This window comes from Panthera uncia, chromosome A2 (genome assembly GCF_023721935.1).
Source record: "Panthera uncia isolate 11264 chromosome A2, Puncia_PCG_1.0, whole genome shotgun sequence".
NCBI classification, from domain to species: Eukaryota; Metazoa; Chordata; class Mammalia; order Carnivora; family Felidae; genus Panthera; species Panthera uncia.
The window spans coordinates 103,268,437-103,284,616 of NC_064816.1; the positions used below are offsets into that span (position 1 = coordinate 103,268,437).

The window sequence follows — 16,180 nt, forward strand, 5'->3', positions numbered from 1 at the left end:
GAGTTGTTCCTATGGAAACTGGATAGCCAGAAGAAGATCTGAGGATTGAGAACCATAAACTAGTTCAGGTACTTAATTATTCTAACTAATGATATCACAGGATCCAAATAAGTATGGAGGAGGGAAGAAAACTACAGTCAAATTGGTTTAAAAAATGACCAGACATGTGAGGAATTTCTTGGATGGCTACAATGGGTCTTTCCTTCCTATGGTTAGGCCTCCTCCTTAAGAGGCATTGCATTTTGCCAAGAAGCATAAAATACCTAGGAATAAATCTAACCAAAGATGTAAAAGATCTGTATGCTGAAAACTATAGAAAGCTTATGAAGGTAATTGAAGAAGATATAAAGAAATGGAAAGACATTCCCTGCTCATGGATTGGAAGAATAAATATTGTCAAAATGTCAATACTACCCAAAGCTATCTACACATTCAATGCAATCCCAATCAAAATTGCACCAGCATTCTCTCGAAACTAGAACAAACAATCCTAAAATTCATATGGAACCACAAAAGGCCCCGAATAGCCAAAGTAATTTTGAAGAAGACCAAAGCAGGAGGCATCACAATCCCAGACTTTAGCCTCTACTACAAAGCTGTCATCATCAAGACAGCATGGTATTGGCACAAAAACAGACACATAGACCAATGGAATAGAATAGAAACCCCAGAACGAGACCCACAAACGTATGGCCAACTCATCTTTGACAAAGCAGGAAAGAACATCCAATCGAAAAAAGACAGTCTCTTTAACAAATGGTGCTGGGAGAACTGGACAGCAACATGCAGAAGGTTGAAACTAGACCACTTTCTCACACCATTCACAAAAATAAACTCAAAATGGATAAAGGGCCTGAATGTGAGACAGGACACCATCAAAACCCTAGAGGAGAAAGCAGGAAAAGACCTCTCTGACCTCAGCCGTAGCAATCTCTTACTCGACACATCCCCAAAGGCAAGGGAATTAAAAGCAAAAATGAATTACTGGGACCTTATGAAGATTAAACGCTTCTGCACAGCAAAGGAAACAACCAACAAAACTAAAAGGCAACCAAAGGAATGGGAAAATATATTTGCAAATGACATATCGGACAAAGGGCTAGTATCCAAAATCTATAAAGAGCTCACCAAACTCCGCACCCGAAAAACAAATAACCCAGTGAAGAAATGGGCAGAAAACATGAATAGACACTTCTCTAAAGAAGACATCTGGATGGCCAACAGGCACATGAAAAGATGCTCAACGTCGCTCCTTGTCAGGGAAATACAAATCAAAACCACACTCAGATATCACCTCACGCCAGTCAGAGTGGCCAAAATGAACAAATCAGGAGACTATAGATGCTGGAGAGGATGTGAAGAAACGGGAACCCTCTTGCACTGTTGGTGGGAATGCAAATTGGTGCAGCCGCTCTGGAAAGCAGTGTGGAGGTTCCTCCGAAAATTAAAAATAGACCTACCCTATGACCCAGCAATAGCACTGCTAGGAATTTACCCAAGGGATACAGGAGTACTGATGTATAGGGGCACTTGTACCCCAATGTTTATAGCAGCACTCTCAACAATAGCCAAATTATGGAAAGAGCCTAAATGTCCATCAGCTGATGAATGGATAAAGAAATTGTGGTTTATATACACAATGGAGTACTACATGGCAATGAGAAAGAACGAAATATGGCCCTTTGTAGCAACGTAGATGGAACTGGAGAGTGTGATGTAAGTGAAATAAGCCACACAGAGAAAGACAGATACCATATGTTTTCACTCTTATGTGGATCCTGAGAAACTTAACAGAAACCCATGGGGGAGGGGAAGGAAAAAAAAAAAAAGAGGTTAGAGTGGGAGAGAGCCAAAGCATAAGAGACTGTTAAAAACTGAGAACAAACTGAGGGTTGATGGGGGGTGGGAGGGAGGTGAGGGTGGGTGATGGGTATTGAGGAGGGCACCTTTTGGGATGAGCACTGGGTGTTGTATGGAAACCAATTTGACAATAAATTTCATATATTGAAAAAAAATAAAAAAAATAAAAGGGAGTATAGTCAAATCCTGATACACACACACACACACACACACACACACACACACAAAAGAGGCATTGCATTTTGGAATATTAATGCTTGTTGGCCTAACATTCTCTTTGTATGTCATTTGTAGAAGTTGTTGCACATGCCAGAAAATAAGACATCCAAGAAAATTTTGCTAGTCCAGATTTTCCAAACACCTGCCCACTATATCGGACCATGGATCGACCTCTAAACTTGCCCTGACTAATGTTCTCCTGTCATTGCCCCTGCTCAGCAGGAAGCAGTTAAGATCAGGCTTTGTCCCAGTTCCTAATGGCAGTTAGGAATCATGTGTTCAGAGGGTGGGAATATGATAGGAAAAGGATAGGATTCAGTAGGCAGAGGGAAAGATTAGGACCTGAGGTCCCTGAGTGGGAAAAAACACATATTTTGTAACAAGGCTGGGAGGGTCTGACCATAGCAAACCCCCTCAGGCTTAAGGTCTCTCTTTTGAATACAACAGACACCACCTACTCCCCCTTAAGTTCCCCTTAGGAATTTGACAAAAGACCTGGCAGACTTGAACACAAAACCTATGACCCACAAGGAGTGGTGTGGCCTTAGACTACCCCTCATACACTGGAAGTGAACTAATCAGGAATGGACCCAGCACCTAGAGTTATCCAGCTAGTAAGGTAGAACCTGAGAAGGAACAAAGGGGAAGGGGAGGGAGGGCTAATCAGAACCTTATAAAACAAAGCCCTTTGCCTATAGTCACTTTCGAGTGTCCCCTCTCTGTAAAAAGATCTTTCATACTATTCTTCCTTTCTCATCTTATACTCTAAAAAAGTTTTGTCTGCTGCTAAAAAAAAATATTTAAACTTACATAAATTTCATATTTTTAATAGTTCTGCCCTCATTCTTAATGTTGAATGTCTCCTAAATTTTTAATTTCTTATAAAGATAATAAATATTATCCCGCAAATGAATTTTATATATTTTCACAGTTGAACTGAATAAAAAAGTTAAGTATCTTCACCTATTGTGCAAATTCTACTCATTTGAAAATAAATATGATGGTTTTCAGGTGTAAATCAATTTACATATACTAATGTAATATAGTATGGTACAATATAGCATGGAAGTATAGTACAATATATATAATATAAATATATAATATAATATAATATAATATAATATAATATAATATATTTTGTATTACATATATTCAGCAGATACATGGATAAATAATAATGCTTTAAATAAAATATTAAGCTTGTCCTCAGCTACATCTCAGGTTAACAGCAGCATGGTTCAATATAATGCTAGAAAAATGTAGGAAGAGCAACTGACCAGGAGAGAACAAAGTAGAAATGGATTTAGTGAAATTTAACTATTAGAGCTAGATTCTAGTAGTGTTGTTCACCTTAAAATCTTTACCATTGGTTATTTTCTCAAAGTTTTTATGGATAAGTATGAAAAAGTCTAATGCCAATCAACCTTCTAGCCAAATAAAAATGGAAAGAGATAGGCAGTAAATCTATTTTGAGAATCACAACATCTGCAGTTGAGAGCTAATTTTCAAAGGTGAAGAATTCCAAATTGTAGTCCCCAATTTAACAAGTGTCTACACCCTACTTGTTTCTGTTTATCTATGAACAAGCTTGTTAAATAATGATGTATAACTATAAACAGGATTCCAAAACTCAAGAAGGTCATACTTTTTTTTAAAAAAATACTTATCAAAATCACTAAATATATAAGTAAAAGCCTATTTCTAGAAAAGAATGATGTTATTTTGCTTCCATTATTTTGATTTAAAACGTATAATCCCTCTAGGCTAAGAAACAAAATAAAAGCATAATTAATATTTATTTTCCATTTAATGATGCAATATTATGACCAAATGTATCTGAAAAGCCACAGGGGTGACTGGGGGGCTGTTGGTTGTCTGACTTTTGATTTTGGCTGAGATCATGATCCCACGGTCATGGAATCGAGCCCCGCATCAGACTCTATGCTGACAGCACTGAGCCAGTTTGAGATTCTCTCTCTCCTTCACACTCTGTCCCTCACACTTTCTGTCTCTCTCTCAAAATAAATAAATAAAACTTTTTTTAAATTAAAAAAAAAATAGTCATAGAAATTTTTATAAAGGAAAGTCACATAAAGGAAAGCAATAACATATATTTGTAAGTGTGTGCCCCGTCTAAAACTCTCTTATCCCCTCACTCTCACGAAACATTTTCCCTGCCATAATCTTAAATTTTTGTTAGACTAATTATTGCCAGAAAAACTGCAAAGAGAATGTAAACTAAGTATTTTCAAATGCCCTAGGACCTCCTACATTCTTCCAGTGTTACATTTTCCAAATATATTCTTATCAAACAATAAGCTTAAAGTCAACATATTACAGTGACCAAAAGTTAACCAATAATTAACCAAGTGATTATTTTCTTTCCCAAATGCTAAGCATGATGATAATTACTACAACTACCTAAAGTACTCAGAACAAACATTAGGCAAACAATTTGATAGCTTGGTATCAGAACCCACAAGGCAGACACTACCATTTTTTCAAATCTGATGAGGAATCGGCAGTATGCAGTTGTTAAGCAACTTACTTGCTCGAAGTTAGCTACACACCTGGTGAGAAATAATCACACTTCAGAGCACGTTGCTTTACCAAATGGTATCTCTATTTTCCTAATCACTCCACTTAGGCATCTTGCTGTTTCCCTTAATACCTTGCCTTCCACAAAGTTCCTATCCACTCCGCTGGCAGGTTCTATCAGTCCTTCCCTGAAAACACAACTCCAGTTTGTCTACTTGTCTTCATTTGCTTTATCATCACCCTGGCCCAGTCCTTTTATTCTCTAATTATGAAAACAAGTACAATACTTATACTTATAGTACAAGTTCTTATTTGGAAAATAAGGCTTTATCATTTGGAAATAATGCTTTATCATCACCCTGGCCCAGTCCTTTTATTCTCTAATTATGAAAACAAGTACAAGTACTTGTACTTATAGTACAAGTTCTTATTATTTGGAAAACTGTGATTGTCTACATTTTCACAATTTCTTCTTAAGTTTATGTTATAACCCTCAATTAACCTATTTTTGAAAACATAAATGTCATTGTGTTACGCTGCTTTTGAAACTCTTTCCAAGTTTCACTTTGTGCTTCAAATTCAATCTAATAAAATTCTTAACAAGACCACCAAGCCCCAGCATTATTTTGGCTCTTGATTATCTCTCCAATCTCCCCCACTCCATTGCTATCCACTATCTCTCGACTGATTCAAGAGTCACATCAGCCTTCCTTCAGCCCTTACAGTTTAGGAGGCTAATTCTCCTTCCCTATATTTTAAATCCAGTTTAAATGTTACTTCCTCAGAGAGGTGTTCCTGACCGTCTAGCTGGATACTTTCCCCCCATTATTCTCTAAATATGTTTGAGTCTTTCAGAGCTTTGACATATACTCCATATATTCCGTATCTACAATTCATGTGTCTTTGACCACTGATAATAATACTTAAAATTGTTTCATAAGAAAATCATTAGAAAATGTTCCAAATGTAACTTCTATTTGATTTTGAGATTGAAGGCATTTATAAGTTTGGAATCTAAACAAAATCATTAATTTTCAAACATCAAAAATATTTTTTGAAAGAATACACAAGAAGCCACATGTGTGATTCTCTTCCTTTTAATCAATATGCATGTGTAAGTGCTGGCAAACACTAGCATCTTATAAGTAATGGTTCATTCTATCTGTCTATTGGTCTGCAGATTCTATGAGATTTAACTCAGTGTTTCATGATATCCTTTTACTAAATTATATCCCTAATGAAACTTACAAATATATAATATACCGAGTTTTTAACTTAGTCTCCAATTCTGACATATACATATACATATACATATACATATACATATACACATACATAATACACACATGACTTAGAGTTTACCAGTAGGCCAAATACTCACAGAACAATTGTTCTCAAATTTTTATGGTAAATCAGAGTCACTTGTGGAGTTTGTTTAAAAAGAAAATCATCTGCCTAGGTCACCCCCAGAGATTTCCATTCAGCATATTTGGGGTGAGGTCAGGCCACTGTATTTTTAACAAGCTACGCAAGGGCTTTTTGATTCACATTGTTTTAGCAGACACTTTTTAAACTTTTCTAAGTGAATTTAGAAGATAAAATTAGATTTAAATTCTGGCTTTTTTAGCAAAATCTGGTTTTATTTTCTTTCTCATCTTCAGGTAAGTAGAGCCTATTAATGATACTTCAAATTATTTTAAGACCTTTTGAAATATTCCCCCCTTATCCTATTTCATACACAATATTCCACTTTGAATTCCTTGAGTGTATCAAGTCCCTTTCTCCTTCTGGGTCTCTGAAACTGAGATTCTTTCTTGCCTATATAGTCTACCCACAGTTCTATATGGCTGTCATTATCCACCAATTAGGGTTCTCCCTATGTTATCTTTTCATTTCCTCCATGAGGCCTTTTGTTCTGTTGGTTATAGGTGTGCTTGTTAGTAGGAAGTCTCAAAATTTACATATGACTTTACATGCTGCTAGAATTCAAGGCCCCTTTGAAGGTAGATCTCGTTTTCTATTACTAACGTTGTATCCCAAGTACAGAACACACTGCCTGGTATAAAGCGGGTCTCAAAAAGTAAGTATTACTTAATGTATTCATTCCTGGACAAATCATTCATTAGCCTTTCAATTTTTTTTTCCTTTGTTTGTGATTTTGCTACACAACTCAGAGATCAAAAATCTGAACATTACTTTAAAGTTAACCCATGCTTATCTCATTTCTTAAGTTAGAAATCCCAAACCAATCAGGCTTAGAAACTTGCCATGCCCCATAAAGTCTATAATTGGTATCATATTAAAGCCCAGCACTCACAGTCTAGCGATTGGTCCATTATTTGTTCCCTTACCCTAAATTATTGTTCAAAACTAGATACTGTGTCTCTCATAGCAATTATATTTACCAACTTCACATGGCAGTTATCACATATAAAAAATGATGGGCTTAGGTGTTTTGTTTTTTTTTTTTTGAGGGGGGGGATGTTCTACACTGTATTTCTGTTTTTTAAGATTTTCATTATTGTGTTATGTTTTACCTCCTCCCCATCGCAGGCATCTTGCTAAGTCATTGCCGGTCCCAAGAGGCAGAATCGCAACTGGAGGATGCTTGACAACATTAGCCTTTTCTGTGGAATAGAAAAATTAAGATAAAATAAAATTTTCATCACAGATGGAAAAACAGTAAATAAGACAGCTTGGCATGAGGCTTCCCACTAGGTACTTACAAGCAGGAAAAGTGATGTTTTATAGCTATATACAATTATAAATTAAGATAAATTTGTGTGTATTTATAGCACTTTATGAAACACAAACAAATACCATAATTTACAAAGTGGTGGGAATTTTCAGGACTTATGCCCGAATAAAGCCTTTTAAAATTTTAACTCAGTTAAAAATTATGGTGGGTTTGATTTAACATCATTGAAATTCTCAAGGATTCAGGTATATGCATCATAGGAATATACTAGAGGGCTATCATCAGAGTGGAGGTGAGCATTCCTGTAAAAAGTCCTTTTGCACACCAACTCTAGGTATATTTCACTTTAAGGAATAAAATGTTTCAAAAAATCAAACTCTAGAAGCTAGTAAAATGTTAAAAGTGTTTCACTGTGTTGTTCCTACCCATGGTGCTGCTTTGGGTCAGAGTAAACAACATAAGAACTGGGTAATTCTGAGATCAGCAGGGTTCTTTGAGATTAAGGTTTACAGAACATAGTGCTTTGGGTTCAGAACAGTAAAGATCTCTGCCATCAAAATTCCACATAGTTTTGTGTAAACCATCATATGCCTTTGCTGACTCTCACAAACATATATTACTTTTCTTTATTTTTTCTACCTGCTCAGCCCTCAAAGTGAGTATGTGTCTGTGTGAAGAATGTGGAGACAACAGATTATTTAGGGATGGATATGCCCCAGTGTAGTCAGTGAGGCTTAGATTTGGGAGGCTAAAACAAACTCACAATATCGTACTGTTTTCACTAACATTCTTACAAGATCTCCGGCTCTATTCAAGCAGCTCTAATTTCTGCAGTTTGTTTCTGATTTTCTCTTTAGATAATGCACATTATCCTATTTACATCTTTTATTGAAAGGCCCAAGAACACAGTTTTCAGTGTTTCTTAAAAAAAAATGGACTAAAGTCATAAGATGTTTACCAAAAGTGTATTGACAACATGCATTCACTTTTAATTTGAATACTTTTGTGTGTATGAAAAGATAGAATATTTTCACCTGCATTAACTAAATCAAAGTTTGCTTCAATTTACACAGACAGCAAAACTTCTTTTGAACCAACTATTTCCCTTTGGTGAAGGGCCAGTTTTTAACAAAGAATTGTTCAATGTAGTAGCTGAAATGAGAACTAAAGAAATGGATATTTGTTTGGCATTTATCTCCTGTTAAAGGCCGGTGCATGATCATTTTACTGACTTGTAATGAGTTGTGACATCTGACTGTCTCTGAAAAACTAGATAATTTTTCTCAACCATCAAGCTTTTGTGATACATGTCTGCTTTTGATCCTCAGTCATGTATCTGCTTTGTTTGCTTATTTAAAAAAAATGTTTTAAAAGTTTAAATAGAGAAGCAATATAAAATAAGGTTAGGCGTGAGCTCGAATCCTAGGTCTATCAATTCACAGCTCTTAAAACGTTGTTCTAATTATTTAACTTCTCCATATATTAAAGCCTCTCTCTATAAAATGGGATTATCAATACTATGTCAAAAAGTTGTGAGAATGAGGATGGATGGGGTAAAAATATTAGCACAAGGTCTATGAGATAGTTCATGATAAATAAAAAATAGCTATGTTAATAATAATGATTGATGCATGTGATATGAATGTAAACAGAGGGTAAGGTTTCGAGGCTCCACGCTTCAATGAAATAAGTACATCTATTTGGCACACATTATCACAAATGCTAAGATGCTCTTTGGCTCCCTCTTCGGGGCAAAGAAAGAAATGGAATTTGTAAAGCCTGATTTGAAAATAGCTCTGAGGATTTAGGAAATTCCAAGAGAAATGGATTTAAAAAAGAAGGATTTCTATATAGAAATTGCAAATTATTTTACCAATTAAAATTTCTAAATGTAGAAAATACATTAAGCCAGTAAATAACGTGCAACATGCCAGATGTCCGATTATACCACCGTAGCACTCAAAGATATCAATGCATTAAATAACATAAATAAAATATAAAGAATTTTCGGTTGCCAGTCTCACCCCAGCGACATTAAATATGTGTCTTCATTACCTATGCAGTCCAAAATCCATCCCACGGTTCCATCTCCACCACAGGCTAACACTCTGAAATCAGGAACATCACGGAAAAAGTTTAACCTGAAAAATAAGCATGTAATGGCACATGATTGATACTTTAAAATTAAGACTTGTAAAGTTTTGTATTCTTAGCATTTTGTCTAATGACAGACATTTTTAGTTTATGAAAACTGTCAGATAACATCAATGATCTTATTGAAAAATATTCAATAACTAGAATAAAATTCTAAAATAAAAGAACATCTCGATTTAAACATATTTTAATTGTATATTCTAGATTCATCAACTCTTAAGTTTACAAAAACAAAACTAAGACATTATAATTTTTATTAAAATATCCTCTCATATTTGATCTGCAACTCACAAATAATCCAAAGTGACAAACATTGTAGTATTTAATTCAATAATTTTCATTAATCAAAAATGCCCTTTTGAATCATTATATAAATATAACTATTATGCCAGCAAATATATTTTTGAGAGTTTTCAGTCTTTCCACCACTGGAAGAAATTGATCACATTGCTTTTGGGGTTCTGTTTCCTTTGACTTAGAATTTGCAAATAGAGGCTTCCCCTCGGCTATTGACGACCCTCTGTGTTTGCTACTAGGAACACTCAAGCCGAATTGCTGGGTGGGCTGTAATACATGACCATAGCTTCTGTTGCTAATGCAAAGAGCATCTGCTTGTTAAAGAAACCCACCTTCGGGAAAGCTAAAAAGGCAGGTATCGCAGGCAGTTATACAATTGTATATGCCTATTTTCTTGCAACAAAAATAAATAAATAAATAACTGAAACAAGACAGAAATATGTGGAATGTGTCTGTTTATCTCCCTTACCCAGGGGTAACCAACTGGTAGTAATATAATATTCAATCCTCCAGGAAATTTTTCTATATATTTACATATGTGAATGTACACATATGAGCATTATTATTCACATATTTTTAACGTGAATGGGATTATGCTATACATCCTGTTAATGTATTTGTGCCCATTTTTTATTTAAAAATGTGCAAGAGATCCTGCCATGTCAGCTCATATAGGGTTGCATCATGATTTATAATAAGTGAATGCATTATATAAGGTATACACTCTATGATCAAAGAAACTATTTCCCTTCATGTACTTTTAAACTATTTCTAGTGTTTCACTAATACAAAAAATAGGTATTATACTTAATACTATTTGAAGTGCGTTTATGAGAACATGTGCATGTTTTGGAAGGCTAATCTTCTAGAAGAGAAATGTTCCAGTACACCATCATATTACTCTCTGAACAGCTCCCGCTATGAAAGATGTAAATATCGATTTCCTTCAACTTCAAAACACTGTAGGTAAACAACTTGAGGATATTTCTTCAGTAATAGTGAAAAATAGAATTATGCTATTATTGTCAAATCACATATCCCTGCTTGCTAGTGGATTGAGCATATTTCTGTAGGTTTATACGTGTGTGATCTCTTCTGTGCACTGCATCTTCAAACCCTCGTCATCTTTTCCACTGAGTCGTCTTTTATTATTGTCTTACGAACTCTACATATTATGAATGCTGTGTCTCATTCAAATTAGCATTATTACAAAAACAGTTTGTTAAAGTAATACAAACAGTCCGTAAATATAATAGAAATGTATAAAAATTTACTAAAACCCCACCATCGGATAATTAGAGCCATTAATATTTAGAACATGAAACTTCCAAGTATTTTCTTAGGTATTATATTGTGGATATAATGTTAGACATGTTGCAATATTTTCTTAGAGACTATTTCCCATTTGTTTGCTCATATTATGTATAGCATAATATTATGCATAATTTAAGCACCTGTGTACTAATTGCCCACCCCAAGGGAAGAAGATTCCTAGTAACTTACATAGACCTCTGTGGTCTTTCTCTCTTCCTCATACACAAAGGTGAGCACTATTCTGAATTCTTAGTCATTATGTGCATGCCATAGGCAACATATTGTTCGCTTTTTGCTTTTTCCACGTAGCATTATTACTAAGATTCATTCATGTGATAGCTGAAGTTATCTCCATGTATAGTTGAAATTACTCAATTTCTATTGGTAAATATCATTTAGGTGAATGTGTCTTTTGAAATCCACGTCGGTGGACATTTGGATTGGCTCATTTATGTTCTTACAAAAACTGTATTGGACATATTCCTAGGTTTCGTGGACAGTTGCTACTTTCAGAGTAGGATATACTTATATGCAACTCTAGTTTCCCAAGGAAGTCTTACCAGTGCATGCATCCATTCACAGTATAGATAAAATTTGGCTGAACCCACTCTAACACTTACAATGTCACACTTCTTAATTTCATGTGTTTCCTCTTTTGTGAAATGGTTATTCATGACTTTTATTTCTTTACTCCTTTGTCTCTTGTTGATTTGTAAAAAAAAAGTCTTTAATTGTTCTTAATTTTAATGCTTTTTCTTCAACTATCTTCTATAAGTTCTTTTTTTTTTTACTTTAATGTGTATTTTAATACACAAGATTTTAATGCATTCAAATTCATCAATTTTTTCATAAGTGGTTAGCCCTTTGGCCTATATTGTGTAACAAAAGCTTGCTTACTTGGAGGTCTGAAGATAATTCATATATAATCTTTTTTAAAATTTCAGTTTTGCTTTTGACGATTCTTTGTGGTGGTACGAGGTAGGGATCCCTTTATTCACTTCCCGTTCTCTCCCTTTCTCCCTCCCTCCATCCTCTCTTTTTTTTTGTCTCTTTCTTTCTCCCTTCCTTCCCTCTATCTTTCCTTGTGGCTCTTGTGCACCAATTTTTCTCTCTTCTTTGTTCTTTTTATTTATTGAATAATTCCACTTCCTAGCTCCACCATAAATCAGATTTCTATACATGAGTACATTTCTTTTTGAACTGTTTTATTTTATTCATAAATTTGTCCATCCCTCAACCAGTACCACATTAATTCCTTAAGTAATTTTATAATAAGTCTGTATCTCATACAGTGTAAAGAATCTAGGCTATTATCCCTTCTTTGCTTTTCTATATACATTTTAAAGTTAACTTATCCTATTCCACACACACAAAATAACAAACAAAACCAATTATGATTTTGAACAAAGTAACATTCAGCCTATAGATCAATTTTGGGAGAATTAAAGTTTGTATAATGTAGTGAAGTTTCCTCATCCACGATACAGCATGTTTGATTTATTTTAGATATTGCTTAGTGTCCTTCAATAAAGCTTTTAATTTTCTGCTTCCAGGTCTTGCATATGTGTTATTAGGTTTATTCTTGGTTGTTTTATAGTTTGTGTTGGTATACTAAATATTACTAAAATAGTTTATTACTGATGTTTTGTTGCTGGTATAAGAAAATATATTTGACTTTTATATTTTGATCTTGCAAAGAGCCACATTACTCGTGTGGTTTCTATTGCCCATATTTTGTAGATTCACTTGGATTTCTATGTAAATAATTGTATGATATGCTGATAATAATGGTACTATTAGTGATCTCCAATTTTCCTAATTGTTATTTCTTTTCATGCTGTCCAGAGCTCTAATATATCGCTGAACTGGGATATTCATAGAGAACATCCATAATTTTTTCCTAAATTTAAGTGGAATATTTCTATATTTTCCCCCACTTAATATGATGTTTTTGTACAGATTTTCTTATTTTCTTCTTTTTTGAATGACACCTTTTATAAGGTTCATAAAATTTCCTTCTATTCCTGTTATAGTAGGGGTTTTTTATTATGAGTAAATGTTTAAATTTTTTCTGCATCTTTTGAGATATTGATATGGTTGATCTCATTTAATCAGTAATGTAGGGATACACATTTAGATATTTTTGCATTATTAAAATACCCTTACAGTACTTTACATACCAAAATTGGATACTGTTTATTACTATTTTGTAGAGAACTGGATTTAGTTTGCTAATATTTTCCTTAGACATTTTGAATCTATATTGATCAAAACAGACTTACTATTTTTCTTCCTCCTACCCTCTCTGTCTAATTTTTGTCAAAATTATTCATAACTCATAAAATTAATTCTAGAATATGCCTTCATTTTCATTTTTTTGGAAGCATCTGTACAATTTTTGGAAGGTAGCACTTGCATATAAACTATCCAATTTCTGGTGAGTCTTTATCTCTTTCTTTTTTTATATAATTTTTTCAATTCCTTTAATAATTATTGAACAAAATTTCTATTTTTAATACTCCCTAAATCAGTTTTTGCCATAATATATCCTATTAATTTGTTTATCTCCTAAATTTTCAAACATTGACTCACTGAAGGGTAGAAAAGTTTTTCAAAATATGCTGGCAGATGAAAAGTTTACCGTAGAGCTAATTGTTTCTGGTGAAAGCCTAACCATCCATTTGACTCACCATTGTTCTTCTACTCCATGATGATGTTTCATCTGTTATTCATTCTTGTTTCTTTTAAAATTGTCATCATTGGTTCTTCAGCAGCATCCTACCCCCAAACATAAACCCCATGTGACTGTCAGACCAGCTTACTCTCTGTAAATAGATTGCTAAATGGATTGAAAAATTGACCTCTCTATCTCAGCCTCTTATTCCACTCAATCCATGCTGTTTTCCCTAGAGATTCATTCATTCCTTATTTCATTCATTCACTGAATAGTGGCCTTGGAAAATTATTTAATCATTCTGAGCCTCAGTTTCCTTTTCTTTAAAATGAAGTTAATAACATTTGCTTCATTGGGCTGTCTTAAGAAACAAACAATATGTATATGTAAATTACATTGTACTATCCACGGGTTATTACTGATTCAATCATTTTCCCTTCATTAAAAGTAGTATATATGTTTTATAGGTCAGAGTGTCATGCCTTTATTTCCACCCCTCCCTCTCCCTCAGTGTTCTGGTAAAATCACAGGGAGAACTACTACCAAGCAAACCTGGATGGACAATGAGAAGTTTTCCTACCTCCAATCTGAAACTGTGGCCGGTGAACTACTGGGAGGCCTACTTATGGCATTACGGCCAGAACATGCAGAGAAAAACAGGTCTGAGTGAGAACAAATAAATCCAAGAGACTCGGCAAGAACCAAACTGCAGGGCCCTGCATGGGCACTAACTTTTTACTCATTAAGCTGTAAAGGCCAGCAGATACGAGGATCCCACTTCACATGACATCCTAACCATAAGAAGGATGAGGGAATAAGGAGTGTCTGCAAAAATGCGTGTTTGTGGAAACTTTAGTGCTGTGTACTATACTTTCACCGACCAATTTCAGAGGTCCACTTGCAGAATTAATACATATTAATATTTCTCAATCAAGTAATCATGTGTGGCTCCGGAATTTATTTAGGTTACGTTTATGGAAATGTACTGAAATTAAAACTTAAGGTGATTTATGAAGTGGATTAATAATTGCTGAGTTTCCAGGGTTGGTCATCAGTGCTCTCCTAGGACAGTTACTATTCAGCCGCAATAGCTACATGTGAAGGAGATCTAATATTAATGTACAGCTTTAGTAGCTCTGTGTCGGCTGCTTTCCTACCACATTTACTCAACAGCCAACACTACAGCACACACTGTAAAAAAGGGTGGTGAGATCTTCAAGCTTAATACCACTAAAAGCAAATCAAGATATTGCATCTAAGATTTAGAAGTCTACTTTCCATTGCTAAGAAGTGTTAGGATAAAACTGACAAAGAAGATTGAGGAAGTTTTAATAGTTACCTGACAATAGTATTTAAAACGCACACAAGGAAAACTTTTTTTAAAAAGAGAAAAGAAAAGCTATAGTATGGATTCCATAATCTTGGAAAATATATGTGTATAGCTATTAAACAATGCGTATATTATAAAATTATATTCTTTGATATTTACAAGAAATCAGTATGAGATTCATAAATATTGTCAGCATAATAATGCAGGATGAGTTCTCATTAGTAAATACTATTCATATTTCTTAGCATTAAAGAAACAGAAGGTTGAAGGATCCAAAATGACTTTGTTATGTGTCCTCAACTCTTCCTTTTCCTCTTCTTTGCTCAGAAAAAATGTATCAAGAGCTTGCCTTAAGAAAGGTCTGCATTTTGATTTAGGCATTTTGAGCCAGAAACAAGCATACTTATCTCTTATTATTTAGCTCAATTCATAGTCATACCTTCAGGTACACAGTTAAATATTACTCTTATGGTTATAAGATTAAATGGCTTCACAATGGCCTCACTAAAATCAGATTGAATCTTCTGATTTGTGATGTTGCTATTGTTTTTGAAACCATATTGCTAGTCTAGAAAAATAATGTTTGATATCTTCCACTTCATTTCCTAACACCCAGACCGCATCTATACATACCTTGGTATCACTGGATACTATTATTGCTGCCGCAGTCACATTGGAAAACCTATGCATGAAGCAATTGTGTTCCCCAAAGTCTCCTCTCTACTGTATATTGCCAATTAACAAAATATATTCCATGGCACCTGGGTGGCTCAGTCGGTTCAGCATCCTACCTCTGCTCAGGTCATGATCTCATGGTTTGTGAGTTCAAGCCCCGCATTGTGCTCTACTGACAGCTGGGATCCTGGAGCCTGCTTCGGGTTCTGTGTCTCCTTCTCTCTCTGTCCCTCCCCTACTCATGGTCTGTCTCACTCTGTCTCTCAAAAATAAGTAAACGTTAAAAAATTTTGTCTACAAAATACGTTCTTATATAGTGTCCTTTTCTGTGGATCTTGATAATGTCAGCTTCAAAGTGATTACCCATCAACTGTAATATGCCTCCCCCATCATTTCAGCTTAAAGTAAAACTGCTTATAAC

General features: G+C 34.5%; 1 protein-coding gene across 1 annotated transcript in view; it reads right to left on the reverse strand.

The window, feature by feature from the left end:
- The window catches only part of DGKB (diacylglycerol kinase beta), a 718,768-nt gene that overhangs the window by 421,283 nt on the left and 281,305 nt on the right, over nt 1-16,180 (reverse strand). The window contains exons 18-19 of the mRNA XM_049641565.1: nt 9,371-9,456; nt 7,155-7,244 (exon numbers count right to left, since the gene is read on the reverse strand). Of these exons, the coding sequence (XP_049497522.1) occupies nt 7,155-7,244; nt 9,371-9,456 (176 nt within the window). The remainder of the gene's footprint in view (nt 1-7,154; nt 7,245-9,370; nt 9,457-16,180) is intronic.